The 18,256-nt window shown below is 53.6% G+C and overlaps 3 protein-coding genes across 5 annotated transcripts in view; 2 read left to right on the forward strand and 1 right to left on the reverse strand.

Moving 5' to 3' along the window:
* GRWD1 (glutamate rich WD repeat containing 1) overlaps positions 1–18,256 on the forward strand; it is a 152,411-nt gene that overhangs the window by 55,836 nt on the left and 78,319 nt on the right. The gene's annotated exons all lie outside the window — the stretch shown is intronic.
* TMEM143 (transmembrane protein 143) overlaps positions 1–18,256 on the reverse strand; it is a 170,232-nt gene that overhangs the window by 25,775 nt on the left and 126,201 nt on the right. The window lies entirely within an intron of this gene.
* SYNGR4 (synaptogyrin 4) lies at positions 4–12,122 on the forward strand. 3 transcript variants are annotated; one of them, XM_050772518.1, is made up of 5 exons: positions 4–214; positions 1,408–1,607; positions 9,283–9,520; positions 11,356–11,495; positions 11,830–12,122. In XM_050772518.1, the coding sequence occupies exons 2-5, from the start codon at positions 1,515–1,517 to the stop codon at positions 12,061–12,063; spliced, it is 705 nt and encodes a 234-aa protein (XP_050628475.1). In that variant the 5' UTR covers positions 4–214; positions 1,408–1,514; the 3' UTR covers positions 12,064–12,122. The 3 variants fall into 3 exon arrangements, with proteins under 3 accessions (XP_050628475.1, XP_050628474.1, XP_050628476.1); XM_050772517.1 differs by having other exon boundaries at positions 203–381; XM_050772519.1 differs by lacking the exons at positions 4–214; positions 1,408–1,607 and adding an exon at positions 8,699–8,843.

Below are 18,256 nucleotides of genomic sequence, written 5' to 3' on the forward strand. Positions count from 1 at the left end.
GAGTGGACGCGAGACTCCCCAGAGGAATGGGGCGGGGCAGGGCTCCCGCGCGCAGTACGCCAACGGCGCGCAGTCCAACGTCCACCGAGGCCACGCCCCCCCTCGTGTCAGCTCCTGAGTAGGCGGAAAGCGGGAGGGGGCGGGACTTGAGCGCAGCCAATCAGCTGTGGAGGAGCGAAAAGGCGGGAAAAAGCGGAACCAAAAGAAGGCGAAGGTGGCGCCAGGGATCAGGAGAGGTGGGCGGGCGAAAGGAAGGGAGGGCCCTCCGGTGACGCAGATTGGCCCTCCAGAGACGGAGCGGCCCCTTCTTAGGCGGCGTCACCCCCAAACCCCAGCACTGCCATTCCAGGTCCTTAAAGGGGAGACCGCGATTCTAAGAAGGTAGCCCAGTGGCGGGGCGTGGCCTCATTCTGAGGTTCCCCACAAATCCGAGGTCCCGACTCCCAGCTTGAGGAAGTGCACTTTCATGAAAATGGAGCTGAATTCGAAAGGGAGGCCCTTATTCTGGGAAAATAGCCCCAAATGACACAAGACAGCCTGAAATATGCCCTGAGATACCTGGGTTCTCCACGAAGGGTGCTGTCACCCCCAAACCTGAAAGGGATTCTTCGGGTTCAGACCTCCCAGGGGCTGATCTCAATGGCCGCACCCCCTAGTCCCCAGAAAATCCCACCTGTGTCCTCTCACAGAAGGACCCAGTCCTTCTGCTCCTGGGTCACAAGACGTGGTCCCCAAATATCCCAGCCCTCCCCTGCACTCCACCTCTGGGACCCCTGACAGCCCTCACCCCACAACCCCCTCAGCCCACAGTCCTGACTTCTGGAACCTGAAGCAGCCCCTTCACTTATGTCCCCCCACTCCTGGGACCCCCAGAATCCCCCTAACCCCAGGCCCTCACCTCTCTGGAATCCTCCGTAGACCCCCTTAACCCACACCTCAACCTAGGGGACCCTCAGCGGCTCTCTCACCCTGCACCTCCACCTCTGCGACCCCTGGCAGCCCTCCCCACACAACCCCATTCCTGGGAGCTCCCCAGCACCCACATCCTATGTCTCCCACTTCAGGGACCCCTAGCAGCCCTCTTACCCCACACAACCCCATTCCTGGGACCCCCCATCACCCCCATCCTGTGCCCCCACTCCTGGGGCCCACAGAAGCCCCCTCACCACACAACCCCATTCCCTGGGACTCACCTGCATCCCCATCCTATGTCCCCACTTCTGGGGCCCCTGACAACCCATTCACCCCACACCCTGACTCCTAAGAGGCTCAGCAGTCGCGTCACCCCACACAACTCCCCTCCAGGGACCCCCCCATCCCCACCCCATGTCCCCCAATCCTGGGGCCTCCAACAGCCCATCCACCCGGTTTCCCTGACTGGCATCCCCCATCTGTGTCATCCCACAGCAGCCAAGCCCAGGGCCAGCCTGAAGCTCCCGGACGGCAGTGCCCAGCAGGCAGCGCCCAGCACTCTGACTCCCACCTCCCAGTGGCCCCAAAGGAGAACAGCTGCCATGCACATCCCCGAAAGCCTCCAGGACCTGGCCAGCAGCGAAGCCGTGCAGTTTCTGAGAAGGCCCAAGACCGTCACGCGGGTCTTCGAGGGGGTGAGGCCCTCCCGTGGCCCGACTATGCCCCTGGGTGACAGGAGCCAGGAGCTCTCAACTCCCAGACAGTGCGGGAGGTGGGAGGGGGACAGGCAAGGAAGGGGTCAGATGGGGAGACAAGGCAACAGGGAGCAAATGCTGACACCACCTTTTCCTGAGCACCCCACTATGGGCCCGTGCTATTGAGGCACTTACAGACTCTCATAGTAAGGAACAGCCCTCAGAGTAGGTGCTGCAAGTCCCATCTCCGAGATAAGAAAACGGGCTCAGAAAAGTTAAGTAAATTTTTTTTTTCTTCGAAACAGTCTTAATTAGCCAGGTGTAGTGGCACACACCCGTAATCCTAGCTACTGAGGAGGCTGAGGCAGGATCGCTAGAACCCGGGTGGTAGAGGTTGCAGTGAGCGGAGATCGTACTACTGCACTCCAGCCTGGGCAACAGAGCCAGACTCCATCTCAAAAGAAAGAAAGAGAGAGGGAGGGAGGGAGGAAGGGAAGGAGGAAGGAAGGAAGGAAGGGAGGGAGGGAGGAAGGGAGGAAGGAAGGAAGGAGGGAGGGAGGGAGGGAGGGAGGGAGGGGGAGGGAGGGAGGGAGGGAGGAAGGGAGGAAGGAAGGAAGGAGTTTCGCTTTGTCACCCAGGCTGGAGTGCAGTGGCACAATTTCTGCTCACTGCAACTTCCACCTCTTGGGTTCAAGCGATTCTCCTGCCTCAGCCTCCCTAGTAGCTGGGATTACAGGTGTGCACCACTGCACCTGGCTAATTTTTGTATTTTTAGTTTCGCCATGTTGGCCAGGCTGCTCTCGAACTCCTGACATCAAGTGATCCACCCATCTCAGCCTCCCAAAGTGCTGGGATTACAGGTGTCAGCCACCACACCCAGCCTCAGTAAATTTCTTAAATCTGGGATGTCCAATGGGGTAGCCACAACCACATGTGGTTACCTCACGTTGCGCTAATTAAAAGAGTTCATTCTTTAGTCATAGTGGCCACATTTTAGGTGCTCAACAGCCACATGTAGCTGGGGACTCTCAAACAGTACAGGCTGGGTGTGGTGGTTCATGCCTGTAAAGCTAGCACTTTGGGAGGCCGAGGTGGGCAGATCACTTGAGGTCAGGAATTTGAGACCAGCCTGGCCAACATGGCAAAAACCTGTCTCTACTAAAAATACAAAAATCCAGGCATGGTGGCATGAGCCTGTAGTCCCAGTTACGTAGGAGGCTGAGGCTCGAGGATGGTTTGAGCCCATGTGGCGGAGGTTGCACTCCAGCGTTGGTGACAGAGTGAGACCCTGTCTTAAAAAAAAAACAAAACTGTGGCCAGGCGCGGTGGCTCACGCCTGTAATCCCAGCACTTTGGGAGGCCGAGGCGGGCGGATCACAAGGTCAGGAGATCGAGACCACGGTGAAACCCCGTCTCTACTAAAAATACAAAAAATTAGCCGGGCGCGGTCGTGGGCGCCTGTAGTCCCAGCTACTCGGGAGGCTGAGGCAGGAGAATGGCGTGAACCCGGGAGGCGGAGCTTGCAGTGAGCCGAGATCGCGCCACTGCACTCCAGCCTGGGCGACAGAGCGAGACTCCATCTAAAAAAAAAAAACAAAACTGTGGCCAGGCGCGGTGGCTCACGCCTGTAATCCTAGCACTTTGGGAGGCTGAGGCAGGCAGATCACGAGGTAGGGAGATCAAGACCATCCTGGCTAACACGGTGAAACCCCGTCTCTACTAAAAATACAAAAAAATTAGCCAGGCATGGTGGCGGGTGCCTATAGTCCCAGCTACTCGGGAGACTGAGGCAGGAGAATGGCATTGACCTGGGAGGTGGAGCTTGCAGTGAGTGGAGATCATGCCACTGCACTCCAGCCTGGGCAACAGAGTGAGATTCTATTTCAAAAAAGAAAAAAAAGTGCAGATATGGGACATTTTCATCATGCCAGAAAGTTCTGTTAGACAGTATTGGCTAAGGTCACTCAGTAAGAGGCAGGGGCAGGATTCAAACTCAGATCTGTGACATGCCAGAGCCCATTTATTTTCCACCTCCCAGTTGAGGGAGGAGGAGGAGAGGAACAGGGGCTGGGGCCTCTAGGAAGAGAATAAGGAGTGCAGATGTTGGGTGGTCACTGTGTGCCAGGCACCACGGCACCGTTCATTTCATCATCCCCACATTCCTAAAGAATCTGGACACCTGAAGTCAAATCCTCATTCAGCGCAGACTTTGCTCTGTGATCTTGAACCAATCACTGCTCATCTCTGGATCTCAGTACATGAAGGGTTAGAGCTGTGGCTCTGACCTTTAACCTGTGCTGCTTCCACCGCTCTGCTTTAACAGAATTGGAAACTAAGGCCTAGGGAGATGATGAGACTTGATCGAGGTCTTGGGAGTAGGTGGGGTTCCCCAGCTCAAACCCAGGGTCTCCCCTAAGTCCTAATCCAGAGTATCTCCTCTCTGCCCCTTCTAGAGCCTGAGGTTGGAGAAGGAACAAACAGGCCTGGAATCCTGGCTCAGCCACGTGCTGTCCATACAAAGTGACTTACTGCCCAGTTTACCTGGGCCAGGCCTGACATCATTACCAACAGCAGCATCTTTCTTTCTCAAAAGTGCCCCTTTTGTTTGATGGCTTGCGTGGTCACTCTGTGTCTGTGTGACCCTGAGCAAGCTATTTGATTTCTCTGAACATCTCCATACTCTAGTCTGTAAAAAGAGGATCCTAATACTCTACTCCTAGGAAGGACCATTGTGAAAATGAAACAAATTAATGCCTATAAACTGATTAGCATGGGACAGGCAAGTAGTGATCTTTCCTTAGTGATTTTTCTTTTTCTTTTTTTTTTCAGACAGAGCCTTGCTGTGTCACCCAGGCTGGAGTGCAGTGGTGCAATCTCAGCTCACTGCAACCTCCGCCTCCCGGGTTCAAGCAATTCTCGTGCCTCCCGAGTAGCTGGGATTCCCAGCATGCACCACCACGCCTGGCTAATTTTTGTATTCTTAGTAGAGATGGGGTTTCACCATGTTGGCCAGGCTGGTCTTGAACTCCTGACCTCAAATGATCCACCCGCCTCGGCCTTCCAAAGTGTTGGGATTACAGGCGTGAGCCGCCGCACCCAGCCTTAAACAGTGATTATTATCAAAACAAACCATTACTCGTGAGTGAGGAGAGGGCCTAGGATGATCGAGATTTGTGTCCATTGTCCTTCCCCAGGGAAAGAGGGGAATCTTGAAAACCACATCCCAGCACCTGATCTTTTGCTGGTGTTAACTTCGCTACTCCTCACCACAACCCTATGACACAGGCATTATGATCCCTGTTTAGCCCAAGGGAAAACTGAGGCTCACAGAGGCTGAGTGGCTTGCCCAAGGACATCACCCAGCTAATGAGCAAGGCCAACTCGGATCCACCCACCCATCTGGAAAGCCTCAGAAGACAGGGCGGGTGGCAAGGGAGACGGAAGCCCAGCTGGTGTGGACTGATGCAGGGAAAGGGGAGGAAGAGCCGCCAACCATGCCAGACGTTCTGGTCACGGACTTTGCCTGCCACCTCCATCCACCCTCCCCACCCCCCCGCCCTCTCCTCCTTCCCCCCTGGTCTGGCTCCTCAGTAGGGAGTCTCTGGGCAGCTGGTACTCTTGTCCTCACTGCCGCCTGCCAGCTGGTGCCTTAACTGATGAATCTTTGCTCCCTCCCTAGGGACAGGCCAGGGAGGGCATGGAAGGAGTTTGGACTGAGGCTTCAGAGGGATAGGGTCCCTCCAGCCCAGATGAGCCCCTGCTCCTCCAATCTCCAGTGCCCCGGGCTCATGTCACAGCCCAGGGTTTTGGGGGTCAGTGGACAGACAGCCCACCCACCTAGATGTCAGGAGGGCTAGATTCCAATCCCCCTTCCACCACTTACTGACCTTGAGAGGACGCCTCCCCTCTCTGGGCAAATCACAAGAACGACCATTTTCCTGAGCCCCTGGTAGACCCAAGCCCCTACCCCGCATTCCTCCTTTTCATAGCATAGAAACAGACCAGGAAACTGAGGCTCCAAGAGATGGGTGATTTGCCCCAGGCCATACAGCTGGCGCAGTCAGACGCGTCTGGCTCTTTCCACTCCACCAAAATGGCTTCGATTTATCACCTGTGAAACAGAAATGAATTAATAACCTCCACCACGTGGGGCCGGTGTGAGGTTCCAGGGAGGTAGCACAGGTAAAATGAATATGGTCTCAAAAATGATCGATGTGCTTTCCCGTCCTCGACCTGGCTCTGCCTCAGACCAGCAGGGCCAGACACGCCCTCTCTATAGTCAGTTCTTCTGCTCCAAAATAGGCAGAATCATCTTACAGCCTCCCTCCAAGGGTTGCTATGCGGATCAAGTGAGATGATGGATGTGAATACCCTTGGTTATTGCCGAAGGGCTAGGCAAAAACAGGGAGTCAGGGTGTTGCTGCTGTTGTTCACAGAAGGCAATTAAGGCAAAGGAGAAGGGAGGAGGGACGGAAGCTGAGGAGTTTAGGGGTCAGTTCTTTGCGTCCTCCATCTCCACTCTGAAGGGCAGGGCAAGAGTCGAGACAAAACCAAAGTCATTCACTCTTTCAACATACATTTGCTGAAGTCCAGTCTAGTGCTGGATGCTGGGGATAGGGAGGAGGGGCCCGGCAAGGTGGCTCACACCTGTAATCCCAACACTTTGAGAGGCCAAGGCAGGAGGATTGCTTGAGGCCAGGAGTTTGAGACCTGCTTGTGCAACATAGTGATACCGTCTCTACAAAAAATTACATATGAGTGAGGCATGGTATTTCACACCTGTAGTCCCAGCTACTCAGGAGCCTGAGGTGGCAGGATCGCTTGAGCCCAGGAGGTCGAGGCAGCAGTGAGCCGTGACCACGCCACTGCACTCCGGCCTGCAAGACACAGTGAGACACTGTCTCAAAAAAAGAAAAAAGAGAGAGAGAGTCCTGTGTGGAGCCTGTCCAGGAAGAGTTCCAGTTCTAACAAAGGGGAGATTTTCTTTTTCTTCTGTGTTGAGACAGGGTCTCACTCTGTTGCCCAGGCCGGAGTGCAGTGGTGCAGTCACAGCTCACTGCACTCCCAACCTCATGGGTTCAAGCGATCCTTCCGTCTGAACCTCCCAAAGCACTGGGATTACAGGCACGAGCCACCACACCAGACCAAAGGGAAGATTTTCAACAGTCTGTTTCCCTTGGCCTACCCACCTTCACCCCCAACCCCTATCGCCAACACTGCCACTTCCAATCAATCACCACGTCCTATTTTACACGCTAAATATTACTGAATTCCCCAGGGCTCTGGCCTCAGCGTTTCTCGCCTGGGCCTCCGCGCCTCCTCTCAGGTGTGTTGGTCTCTTGTCTTGCCCACCTCCAATCCATCAGCCACGTGACCGCAGAGGGCTTCTCTAACCCCAAGGCTGACCTTGGCTGTCCCCTGCACAGAATCCTCCCATTCATAACATTGAATGCTTTCCATGGCTCCCCAAGTCTGGCTCCTGGCCCTGGTGTTCCAGGCCTCTTAGAGCCTGGCTCCCACCCACTTTTCCAGCCTCATCTCACACCAAAACCCTCCAGTGAGTTTCTCTCTTATCTCTGAAGCTGCCCGCTCTGCAGCATCTGGCTCTTCCACGTGCTGTCCGCCCTGCCAGGAATGCCCTTCCTCCTCTTGTCTGCCCAAGAAACTCCTTGTTCTTTAAGGTCCAGTTCAGAACTCACCTTAAATCCAGCCCTCAGTCCGGCTTCCGCCTTGACTCTCTCCCTGACCCCAGGCCCCAGCCTCCTCCCCACCGCCCCATCTACACACCAGCTCATCTTTGTCTGGCACAGACCTGCCCTGCTGCATTGTGACCATCTGGGACAAATCACTGGGGATTCAAATTTTCACTGAATTTCGTTGATAGGAGCCCCCCTACTCAAGGCGCGTGGTCCAGCATGAGGTAGGAGAGCAGGTGGTCAAGGGCAGACTCAGGAGCCAGGTTGCTTCGGTTCAAATCCAGGCTCTGACACTGACACTGACCAGCTCACTTTTTTTTTTTTTTTTTTTTTTTTGTGACAGGGTCTCACTGTGTCTCACAGCCTGGAGTGCAGTGGCACTATCAGAGCTCACTGCAGCCTTGACTTCCGGGTCTCAAGTGATCCTCCTACCTCAGCCCCGCAAGTACCTGGGACTTCAGGTGCACGCCACCACACTGAGCTCATTTTTTTTTTTTTTAAATTTTTTGTAGATACTAGGTCTCACTCTGTTGCCTAGGCTGGTCTCCTGAGCTCAAGCGATTCCTCCCACCTTGGCCTCCCAAGTGTTGGGATTACAGATGTGAGCCACCGTGCTTGGCCTTTTGTTTGTTTGTTTGGTTCGAGACAAAGTCTTGCTCTCTCACCTCAGCTGGAGTGCAGTGGCATGATCATGGCTCACTGCAGCCTCAACCTCCTGGGCTCAAGTGATCCTCCTGCCTCAGCCTCCCAAGTAGCTGGGACTACAGGTATGCACCACCACCCCCAGCAATTTTTGTTTTTAATATTTTTGTAGAGACTGGGTCTCACTCTGATGCCCAGGCTGGTCTCGAACTCCTGGCCTGACACAATCCTCCCACCTCAGCCTCCCAAAGTGCTTGAATTACAGGCATGAGCCACCTCGCCCAGCCAGCTAATTGGGTTCAGCCAATTCCTTATCCTCTCTGTGCCTCAGTTCCATTATCTGAAACACGTGGCTGTGAGTCGTGCCCGCATCCTCGGGTGGCTGTAAGGATGACCTGGGTGAGGCTTTGTAGACGGTTTCTGTGGTTTATTTAGCAAATACACATAGAAGACAGGCATGGACGCAGACTGTGCACCATGCACAGACAAGAGGGACAGGGTTACCAGATCAGTGCCGTTATTTGTCTAAAACAAAATCCCGAAGCCATAAAACAAGGCAAAATGTTAATATGTGTTAGTTTGGCCAGTCGACACTGGGCGTTTATGTTTCTCTTCGTATTTTTCTGTATGCTTGGACGATTTTGCAAATTGAACCTAAGAAATGAATAGGAATTAGTGAGGCCAGGAGGGAGGAGACAGAAGTCGCAGAGGGAAGGGCTCTAAGTGCCTCCTCTCATTTAGTCCTCAGAACCACCCCAGAGGGAAGAGCTGAGAGGCAGAGAGAATAATCACGACTGCAAACACTGATTCAGCTCTTCCCATGTCCCGGGCACCGGGCCAAGCATTTTATACGGGTACCTGGGTTTGGTGGCAGAAGGAGAGTGTGGAGGAGGCAGGGGTGAGTGGCGAGAGATGAAACTGGAAGAGTGAGGGGAGCGGAGATTCTGCAGGGCCTCCAAGGCCAGGCTTCAGCGCTGGGACTCAGTCTTGAGGCACTGGGGAGCCATGAGGGACTGTGGGCAGGGAGGGGCAGGGTGTGGAAAGACTCCTCTGGGGCCGTGGTGGGGATGGGCTGAGGTGGGGGAGACTGGAGGTGGGAGGAGGCTGGGAGGAGGCTGGGGCAAGGGCCAAGGAGAGCGGACGAGGCCTGAGCCAGGATGCAGCAGAGGGGACGAGGGGCAGGAAGCTGAGGGCTGTGACACTATGACAATGACAAGGAGGGAGGGGCCCAGACGGACCAGTGACTGGGGGTACAGAAAGATCGACAGCACCAGGGAGGAAGGAGGAGCAACTTCAGGGAGAGACTGAGCTCCTCTCTGGCCCCTGGGAATCCACAGGTCTTCTCCCTGATTATCTTCTCATCTCTGCTGACCGATGGCTACCAGAACAAGATGGAGTCTCCGCAGCTCCATTGCATTCTCAACAGCAACAATGTGGCCTGCAGCTTTGCCGTGGTAGCTGGCTTCCTGGCCTTCCTCAGCTGCCTGGCCTTCCTCGTCCTGGACACCCAGGAGACCCACATTGCTGACACCCGCTTCAAGACAGCCTTCCAGCTCCTGGACCTCATCCTGGCTGGTAAGCCCCCAGGACCTCCCACCCAGAGCTGCCCCTCCTCCTGCTCACAGCCCTCCTGGCTCCCCAGGGCCTCCCGGGCACAACCCTTCAGCCGGCCTCCACCCTGACCGTCCTCCCAGCAGGAGGCATCTGACCACAAGTGGCCCAGAGCTTCTCACTGCTCCTGACACCTGCTGTCTCCTCCTGGGGAATGATTATTACCCTTTAGACTCTGGGTAAGGGTCACCTCTTCTGACCCCCAGGCAAATTATAGCAGCCTCCCTTCTGCCCTGTATTTTCTTTGCTTCCCTCGTTCACAGAAAATCTTTATTTTTATTATTTTTTGGAGGGGATGGAGTCTCACTCTGTCGCCAGGCTGGAGTGCACTGGCACAGTCTCGGCTCACTGCAACCTCCGCCTCCCGGGTTCAAGCGATTCTTCTGTCTCAGCCTCTCGAGGAGCTGGGATTACAGGCGCATGCCACCATGCCCAGCTAATTTTTTTTGTATTTTAGTAGAGACGGGGTTTCACCGTGTTAGCCAGGATGGTCTCGATCTCCTGACCTCGTGATCTGCCCGCCTCTGCCTCCCAAAGTGCTGGGATTACAGGCTTGAGCTACCACGCCCAGCCAAAGTCTTGCCTCCTAACCACTGCCAAACACTCCCGATGGAGCCTGGCACACATCTAGCACAAAATGTGTGTCCTTCTTTGGGGCCTGACCTCCTTCCTCTCAGTCTATTTGATCTCAACTCCTCCCCACCCTGCCGCTCCTCCTTCCCACTGGGCCACTCCCAGTGACTTAGGGCCAAGGGAGCCCTGGAAGGTCATTCAATCTAGTGCTATGCAGGAGAACTCCCTGTGAGGGTGGAAATGTTCTGTGCCCGCACTTTCTCATGCAGGAGCCACTTCCCGCCCGTGGCTACTAAGCACTTTAAAATGCAGCCACTGGCGGGACGCGGTGGCTCACTCCTGGAATCCTGGCACTTTGGGAGGCCGCGGCAGGCAGATCACTTGAGGCCAGGAGTTCGAGACCAGCCTGGCCAACAGGCGAAACCCCGTCTCTACTGAAAATACAAAAATTAGCTGGGCAGGGAGGTGAGTGCCTGTAATCCCAGCTACTCGGAAGGCTGAAGCAGGAGAATCGCTTGAATCCGGGAGGCAGAGCTTGTAGTGAGCTGAGATTGCACCGTGGCACCCCAGCCTGGGCAACAGAGCCAGACTCCGTCTCAACAACAACAACAACAAAAAGAAATGTGGCCAGTGCAGCTGAGAAACTTTTTTTTTTTTTTTTTTGAGACAGAGTTGCACTCTGTCGCCCAGGCTGGAGTGCAGTGGCACAATCTCAGTTCACTGTAACCTCCGCCTCCCAGGTTCAAGCGATTCTCCTGCTTCAGCCTCCCGAGTAGCTGGGACTACAGGCGCCCGCCACCATGCCTGGCTAATTTTTCTTTTTTTCAGTAGAGACGGGGTTTCGCCATGTTGCCTGGGCTGGTCTCGAACACCTGGCCTCAAGTGATCCACTTGCCTCAGCTTCCCAAAGTGCTGGGATTACAGGCGTGAGTCACCGCGCCCGGCCTAAAATCCTGTGTTAATGAATAGAAATTTAAACAGCTGCATGTGGCCGGCAGCTCCTGTATTAGACAGCGCAACTCTGCTCCAGCAGCTCGCTCTAGGGAAGGCAAGGAGGGATTGGGGAATGACTCCTGGGAGATGTGTCAACACAGAAACTGATACAAAAAGTATTTTTCAATAACACGTAGAAGGTCGTGCAGCAAGCCCCATCCTTCCCATGCCTCAGCAGCCCTGCCTGAGCGAGCTTTCCTCCTGCCCCCTCTTCTCTCCCTGTGACACCGCAGTTCTCTGGGCAGTTGTCTGGTTCGTGGGTTTCTGCTTCCTGGCCAACCAGTGGCAGCATTCGCTGCCCAAAGCGTTCCTCCTGGGGAGCAGCAGTGCCCGGGCGGCCATCGCCTTCACCTTCTTCTCCATCCTTGTCTGGGTGAGGACAAGCCCCTCCACCGCCCCTCCCTAGGAGGGGCACCCTCTGCAGGGTGGGTTTGAAAGGGCTAGAACATTCCTGCTCTCACTTAGCTCCCCTGGGAGCCAGGGACGAGGGGGCTCCCCCAGGACTCCGCTGGTCCCTTCCAGGTGCCGCTTCGTCTGAGCAGCCACAGCCCAGCATCAGGGCCTGTGCTTTGGCCCAGGGCTCCTGGACAGTGAGCAGTCCAAACACCGGTACCCTTTGTCTCCTTCCCAGGCCAGTCCCCAGCCCAGTCCCTCTCCTGACCTGCCCAGCCCAAGCCAGCCTTCAGCATGCTGTTTTCTGCCCACAGATATTCCAGGCCTACCTGGCATTCCAGGACCTCCGAAATGATGCTCCAGTCCCTTACAAGCGCTCCCTGGATGAGGGCGGCATGGTGCTGACCACCCTCCCCTCGCCCTCCGCCACCAGCTCTGTGAACATGCCCACCACTGGCCCCAACAGCCTGAGTTATGCCAGCTCTGCCCTGTCCCCTTGTCTGACCGCTCCAAAGGCCCCCCGCCTCGCTATGATGCCTGACAACTAAATATCCTTATCCACATCAATAAAGAGAGAATCCTCCCTCCAGAAGGGTTTCTAAAAACAGCCCTCAGTCCTTATCATGTCTGTTCCACTCTTTTCCCTTGAGTGGCGAGGGTGGGTAAGAATCCCACAAGGTCACCATTGGGGTCTCTGCACTGGGTCACATTTCCATAGCATCCTCTGGAGCCATCATTGGGGCACCACCTTGACAGTGATGGATTGGAAGTGGTGAGAGGAGGGAAGCACTTTTTTTTTTTTTTTTTTTTTTTTTTTTTGGGACAGAGTCTCACTGTGTCGCCCAGGCTGGAGTGCAGTGGCACAATCTCAGCTCACTGCAACCTCTGCCTTCCAGGTTCAAGCAATTCTCCTGCCTCAGCCTCCCTAGTAGCTGGCATTACAGGTGCGCACCACCAAGCCTGGCTAATTTTTGTATTTTCAGTAGAGACGGGGTTTTACCATGTTGGTCAGTCTGGTGTCGAACTTCTGACCTTGTGATCCGCCCACCTCGGCTTTCCAAAGTGCTGAGATTACAGGCGTGAGCCACCACGCCTGGCCAGGAAGCACTTTTTTCAGGCCTGTTGTACACTAAGTCCTGTCATTACTCCTTGAGTCCCCACACTGGCCAGGGGAGGGAGGCACAAGGAGCCTCCTCTTACAGTTGAGGAAGCAAAAGTTCAGAGAGAGAAAATGCTTCCGCCTGTGGAGAGAACACCAAAAAGAAGGGCCAACAGTGGGACCCAGCCCTGTCACTCAAGCCCAAGCCCTTTCACTCCCCACGGTGACCAAAGACTAAAAACCATGGCGTGTGAGGAGTCGGTGAAGGAACGAGGTGCTGAGTCCGCAAACGAGATTCAAGGGAGACCCTTGTCTTCAAATATTTCAAAGAATATCTTCGGGGAGGAGGGGTTTTTATTCCAGGAGAACCCCAGTGGTAAGCGGGGGACTCAGGCACAGGCCACAAACATTCCGACCTGTAGGAGCCAGGCAGGAAACCCCAGTGGGTGAAGCGCCTATTAAGGGAGTAGTGGGGACAGGGCCACGTCCAGGAGGGGCAGCCTCCAATCAGCGCACATTCGGTGCGCTGAAGTTTCTTTTCTTTTCTTTTCTTTCTGAGATGGCATCTTGCTTTGCAGCCCAGACTGGAGTGCAGTGGTACAATCATAGCTCTCTACAGCCTTGACCTCTTGGCATCAAGCAATCCTCCTGCCTCAAGCCCCAAAGTAGCTGGGACTACAGGTGTGTGCCGCCACTCCCAGCTAATTTTTCAATTTTTTGAAGAGATGGGATCTCACTGTTGCCCAGGCTGGTCTTGAACTCCTGGGTTCAAGCAGTCCTCCTGCCTTGGCCTCCCAAAGTGCTGGGATTCTAGGCATGAGCCACCACTTGGCCAGCCTGGGGTTTCTAGAACAGTGCTGTCCACTTGAAATCTGATGTGACACCCAAGGAGAGTTTAAAATAGTCTAGTGGCCACATTGAGAAAAGTAAAACAAGGCTGGATGTGGTGGCTCATGCCTGTAATCCCAGCACTTTGAAAGGCCAAGGTGGGCGGATGACTTGAGGAGGCCAGAAGTTCAAGACCAGCCTGACCAACATGGTGAAACCCCGTCTCTACTAAAAATACAAAAATTAGTCAGGTGTGCCTGTAATCCCAGCCACTTGGGAGTCTGAGGCACGAGAATCACTTGAAACCAGGAGGTGGAGGTTGCTGTGAGCCAAGATTACGCCACTGCACTCCAGAACGAGACTCTGTCTCAAAAAAGAAAAAAGTAAAATGAAACAAGTGAAATTAATTTTTATATTTTATTTATGTCAATATATCCAAAATATCATTTCAACATGTAATCAACATAAAAATAATTAGTGAGGCATTTTCCACTCTTTGGTACTAAGTTTTTGAAACCCATTGTGTATTTACACCAATAGCACGCCTCAGTGTGGACTCGCCAGGTTTCAGGGGCTCAACGGTCACACATAACCACTGGCCACCCTACCAGACAGTGCAGCTATAGAAACTCCAGTTTTTCTACGACAATTTGGACATCCATTCTGTGAGAGAGTTTTAAAATGTGAAATCTGCCGGGCGCGGTGGCTCACGCCTGTAATCCCAGCATTTCGGGAGGCCGAGGCGGGTGGATCATGAGGTCAGGAGTTTGAGACCATCCTGGCTAACATGGTGAAACCCCGTCTCTACTAAAAATATAAAAATTCGCCGGGCATGGTGGCGGGCGCCTGTAATCCCAGCTACTCAGGAGGGTGAGGCAGGAGAATCGCTTGAACCCAGGAGGGGAGGTTGCAGTGAGCTGAGATCGCGCCACTGCACTCCAGCCTGGACGACAGAGTGAGACTCCGTCTCTAAATAAAATAAAATAAAATGTGAAATCAGGCCAGGTGCGGTGACTCACACCTATAATCCCAGCACTTTGGGAGGCCGAGGTGGGTGGATCACAAGGTCAGGAGTTCAAGACCAGCCTGACCAACATGGTGAAACCCCACCTCTACTAAAAATACAAAAATTAACCAAAAAACACAAAAATTAACAAATACAAAATTTACAATTTGTATTTGTAAAAATACGAAAATTAACGACAACCAGCAGGTACCTGTAGTCCCAGCTATTCAGGAGGCTGAGGCAGGAGCATTGCTTGAACCCAGGAGGCGGAGGTTGCAGGGACCCGAGATGGCGCCACTGCACTTCAGCCTGGGTGACAGAGCAAGACTCCATCTCAAAAAAAGAAATTGAAATCGGTGGGCAACAAATACAAAATAAACGTTGGGTAGGCCAAATGAAACACACCGCCCGGGGCCATCGTGGCCTGCAGAGCACTAGTTCACAAAGCGGACGAAAGGATACGAGATGTGGGGAATCAAATTTGGGTTCCATTAGTCCTTTTCTGGAGGCTTCCTGTGTGGCTGGCCCTGTACCTGGAGGTGTAGAAATAACTACGTGAGGCCGGGCGCGGTGGCTCACGCCTGTAATCCCAGCACTCTAGGAGGCCGAGGCAGGCAGATCACGAGGTCAGGAGATCGAGACCATCCTGGCTAACACGGTGAAACCCCGTCTCTACTAAAAATACAAAAACTTAGCCAGGCCTGGTGGCGGGCGCCTGTGGTCCCAGCTACTCGGGAGGCTGAGGCAGGAGAATGGCGTGAACCCGGGAGACGGAGCTTGCAGTGAGCCAAGATCGCGCCACTGCACTCCAGCCTGGGCGATAGAGCAAGATTCTGTCTCAAAAAAAAAAAAAAAAAAAAAAAAAAAATAACTACGTGGTCCCGCTGGGCATAGAGAGAAAACAGCAGCAGCGCAGGGAGACAGGAAGTATTCTGACACGGAAATGAAAGGACTCAGCGCTAGACATCCCTCTGGATAAGCTTGGGTGTGTCACTGGGCCCGAGTTGTATTGGCTATAAAACTAAATAATTAGATTTTTTTTTTTTTTTCAAAGACAGGATCTCTGTTGCCCAGGCTGTTCCCACCTCAGCCTCCTGAGTAGCTGGGACCAAAGGTGCAGGCCGCCATGCCCGGTTAGTTTTTTGTTTTTTATTTATTTATTTTTTTTGAGATGGAGTCTCACTCTGTCACCCAGGCTGGAGTGCAATGGCTCAGTCTCGGCTCACCGCAACCTCTGCCTCCCAGGTTCAAGTGATTCGCCTGCCTCAGCCTCCTGAGTAGTTGGGACTACAGGCGCATGCCACCCAGCTAATTTTTGTATTTGTAGTAGAGATGGGGTTTCACTATGTTGGCCAGGCTGATCTCGAATTCCTGACCTCGTGATCCACCCACCTTGGCCTCCCAAAGTGCTGGGATTAGAGGCGTGAGCCACCACGTCCGGCCTCTTTTTTTTGTTTGTTTTAAAGAGGGTGTCTCACTCTTTTGCTCAGGCTGGTCTTGAACTCCTGGGCCCGAATAATTCTCTCACCTCCACTTTCCAAAGTGCTGGGATTACAGGCGTGAGCCACTGCATTCAGCTAAATAATTGAACCGGATTCAGATGGATGCTTTTCAGACTCTTCAAAGAGATGCCAGCCAGGCACGGTGGCTCATGCCTATAATCCCAGCACTTTGGGAGGCCAAGGCGGGTGGATCGCCTCAGGTCAGGAATTCAAGACCAGCCTGGCCAACATGGTGAAACCCCATCTCTAAAAAATACAAAAATTGGGCTGGGCACAGTGGCTCACACCTGTAATCCCAGTACTTTGGGAGGCCGAGGCAGGTGGATCACTAGGGAAGGAGTTCAAGACCAGCCTGGCCAAGATGATGAAACCCCGTCTCTACTAAAAATACAAAAATTAGCCAGATGTGGTGGTGGGCACCTGTAATCTCAGCTACTTGGGAGGCTGAGGCAGAGAACTGCTTGAATCTGGGAGGCAGAGTTTGCAGTGAGCCAAGATTGCGCCACTGCACTCCAGCCTGGGTGACAGAGCAATACTTTATATTAAAAAAAAAAAAAAAGGCCGGGCGCGGTGGCTCAAGCCTGTAATCCCAGCACTTTGGGAGGCCGAGACGGGTGGATCACGAGGTCAGGAGATCAAGACCATCCTGGCTAACATGGTGAAACCCCGTCTCTACTAAAAAATACAAAAAACTAGCCGGGCGAGGTGGCGGGCGCCTGTAGTCCCAGCTACACAGGAGGCTGAGGCCGGAGAATGGCGTAAACCCGGGAGGCGGAGCTTGCAGTGAGCTGAGATCCGGCCACTGCACTCCAGCCTGGGCGACAGAGCGAGACTCCGTCTCAAAAAAAAAAAAAAAAGAAAATCAGCTGGGCACAGTGGCAGGCACCTGTAGTCCCAGCTACTCGGGAGGCTGAGGCAGGAGAATCGCTTGAGCCTGGGAGGCAGAGGTTGCAGTGAGCTGAGATTGTGCCACTGTACTCCAACCTGGGCCATGAAGCAAGACTCTCTCTCTCAAAAAAACAAAAAAGCAAAAAAAAAGAGATGCCTCGGGGCTGGGTGTGGTGGCTCATGCCTGTAATCCCAGCACTTTGGGAGGCTGAGGCTGGAAGACTTGAAGTCAGGAGTGTTTGAGACCAGCCTGGCCAACATGGTGAAATCCTGTCTCTACCAAAAAATACAAAAATTAGACCGGGTGCGGTCGCTCACACCCTTAATCCCAGCAACTTTGGGAGGCTGAGCCAGGTGGATCACCTGAGGTTGGGAGTTTAAGACCAGCCTGGCTAACATGGTGAAACCCCGTCTCTAAAAAATACAAAAATTAGCTGTGTGTGGTTGCGGGCACCTGTAGTCACAGCTACTTGGGAGGCTGAGGCAGGAGAATTGCTTGAACCCAGGAGGCGGAGGTTGCAGCGAGGTGAGATCGCATCACCGCAGTCCGGCCTGGGTAACAGAGGAAGACTCTGTCTCAAAAAAAAAAAAAAAAAAATTAGCCAGGTTTGATGGTACATGCCTGTAGTCCCAGCTACTCTGGAGGCTGAGGTAGGAAAATCACTTGAACCAGGGAGGCAGAGGTTGCAGTGAGAGAAGATCGTGCCACAGCATTCCAGCCTGGGAGAGTGAGAAAAAAAAAAAAAGAAAAAAAACAGGTGGCTTGGGTTGAGCAGGCAGCAATACAACCCCTTCCCCAGTCAACCCCAGCGAGTGAGCAGCCCTGCTCCTGTTTTCCATATTCGGCTTCCAGGCACAAATCTAAACAGAAGGTCCCTTGACTTAAGAGAAATAAACAACAACAACAAAAAACACTGAAAAACCACATAGCGTTGGTTAAACACACAAGCTCTAGCATCACAAAGCCCAGGTGCAGAGCCCACCTTTGCCACTCACCCCTCTGAACCTGTTTCCTCATCCACAAACTGCTCCCTCTGTAGGGACACCGTGAGGGTCGCAGGAGCTCATCCACGCAACACACAGGGCCTGGCCCATTTCAAGAGCTCAGGAAACGCCAGCTCCCGGCCTCCTCAGGCTTCCAGAGCCAGGCTCCAGGGAAGCCGCAGGCAGTTATACAGTTTAGGAAGGTCTTAGAGGACATCTAGGAAGTTTGACCTAGTCAAGGGTCAAAAATCCAAAAGCTAACAACAGCCAGGCAGGTAACATAAGTGAAGAAAGTAGGCCAGGTGTGAGGCCAATCTGGAGAGAGACAAGGAAAATATTTCACTTTCCTCTTAACTTCGCAAACAAACAAAAATAACCACATGGCCTCAGCCCAATAATAAATGTAACAAGCCTGCAGCCAAGTCCTGGGGACT

This window comes from Macaca thibetana, chromosome 19 (assembly GCF_024542745.1).
Source record: "Macaca thibetana thibetana isolate TM-01 chromosome 19, ASM2454274v1, whole genome shotgun sequence".
Classification (NCBI taxonomy): Eukaryota; Metazoa; Chordata; class Mammalia; order Primates; family Cercopithecidae; genus Macaca; species Macaca thibetana.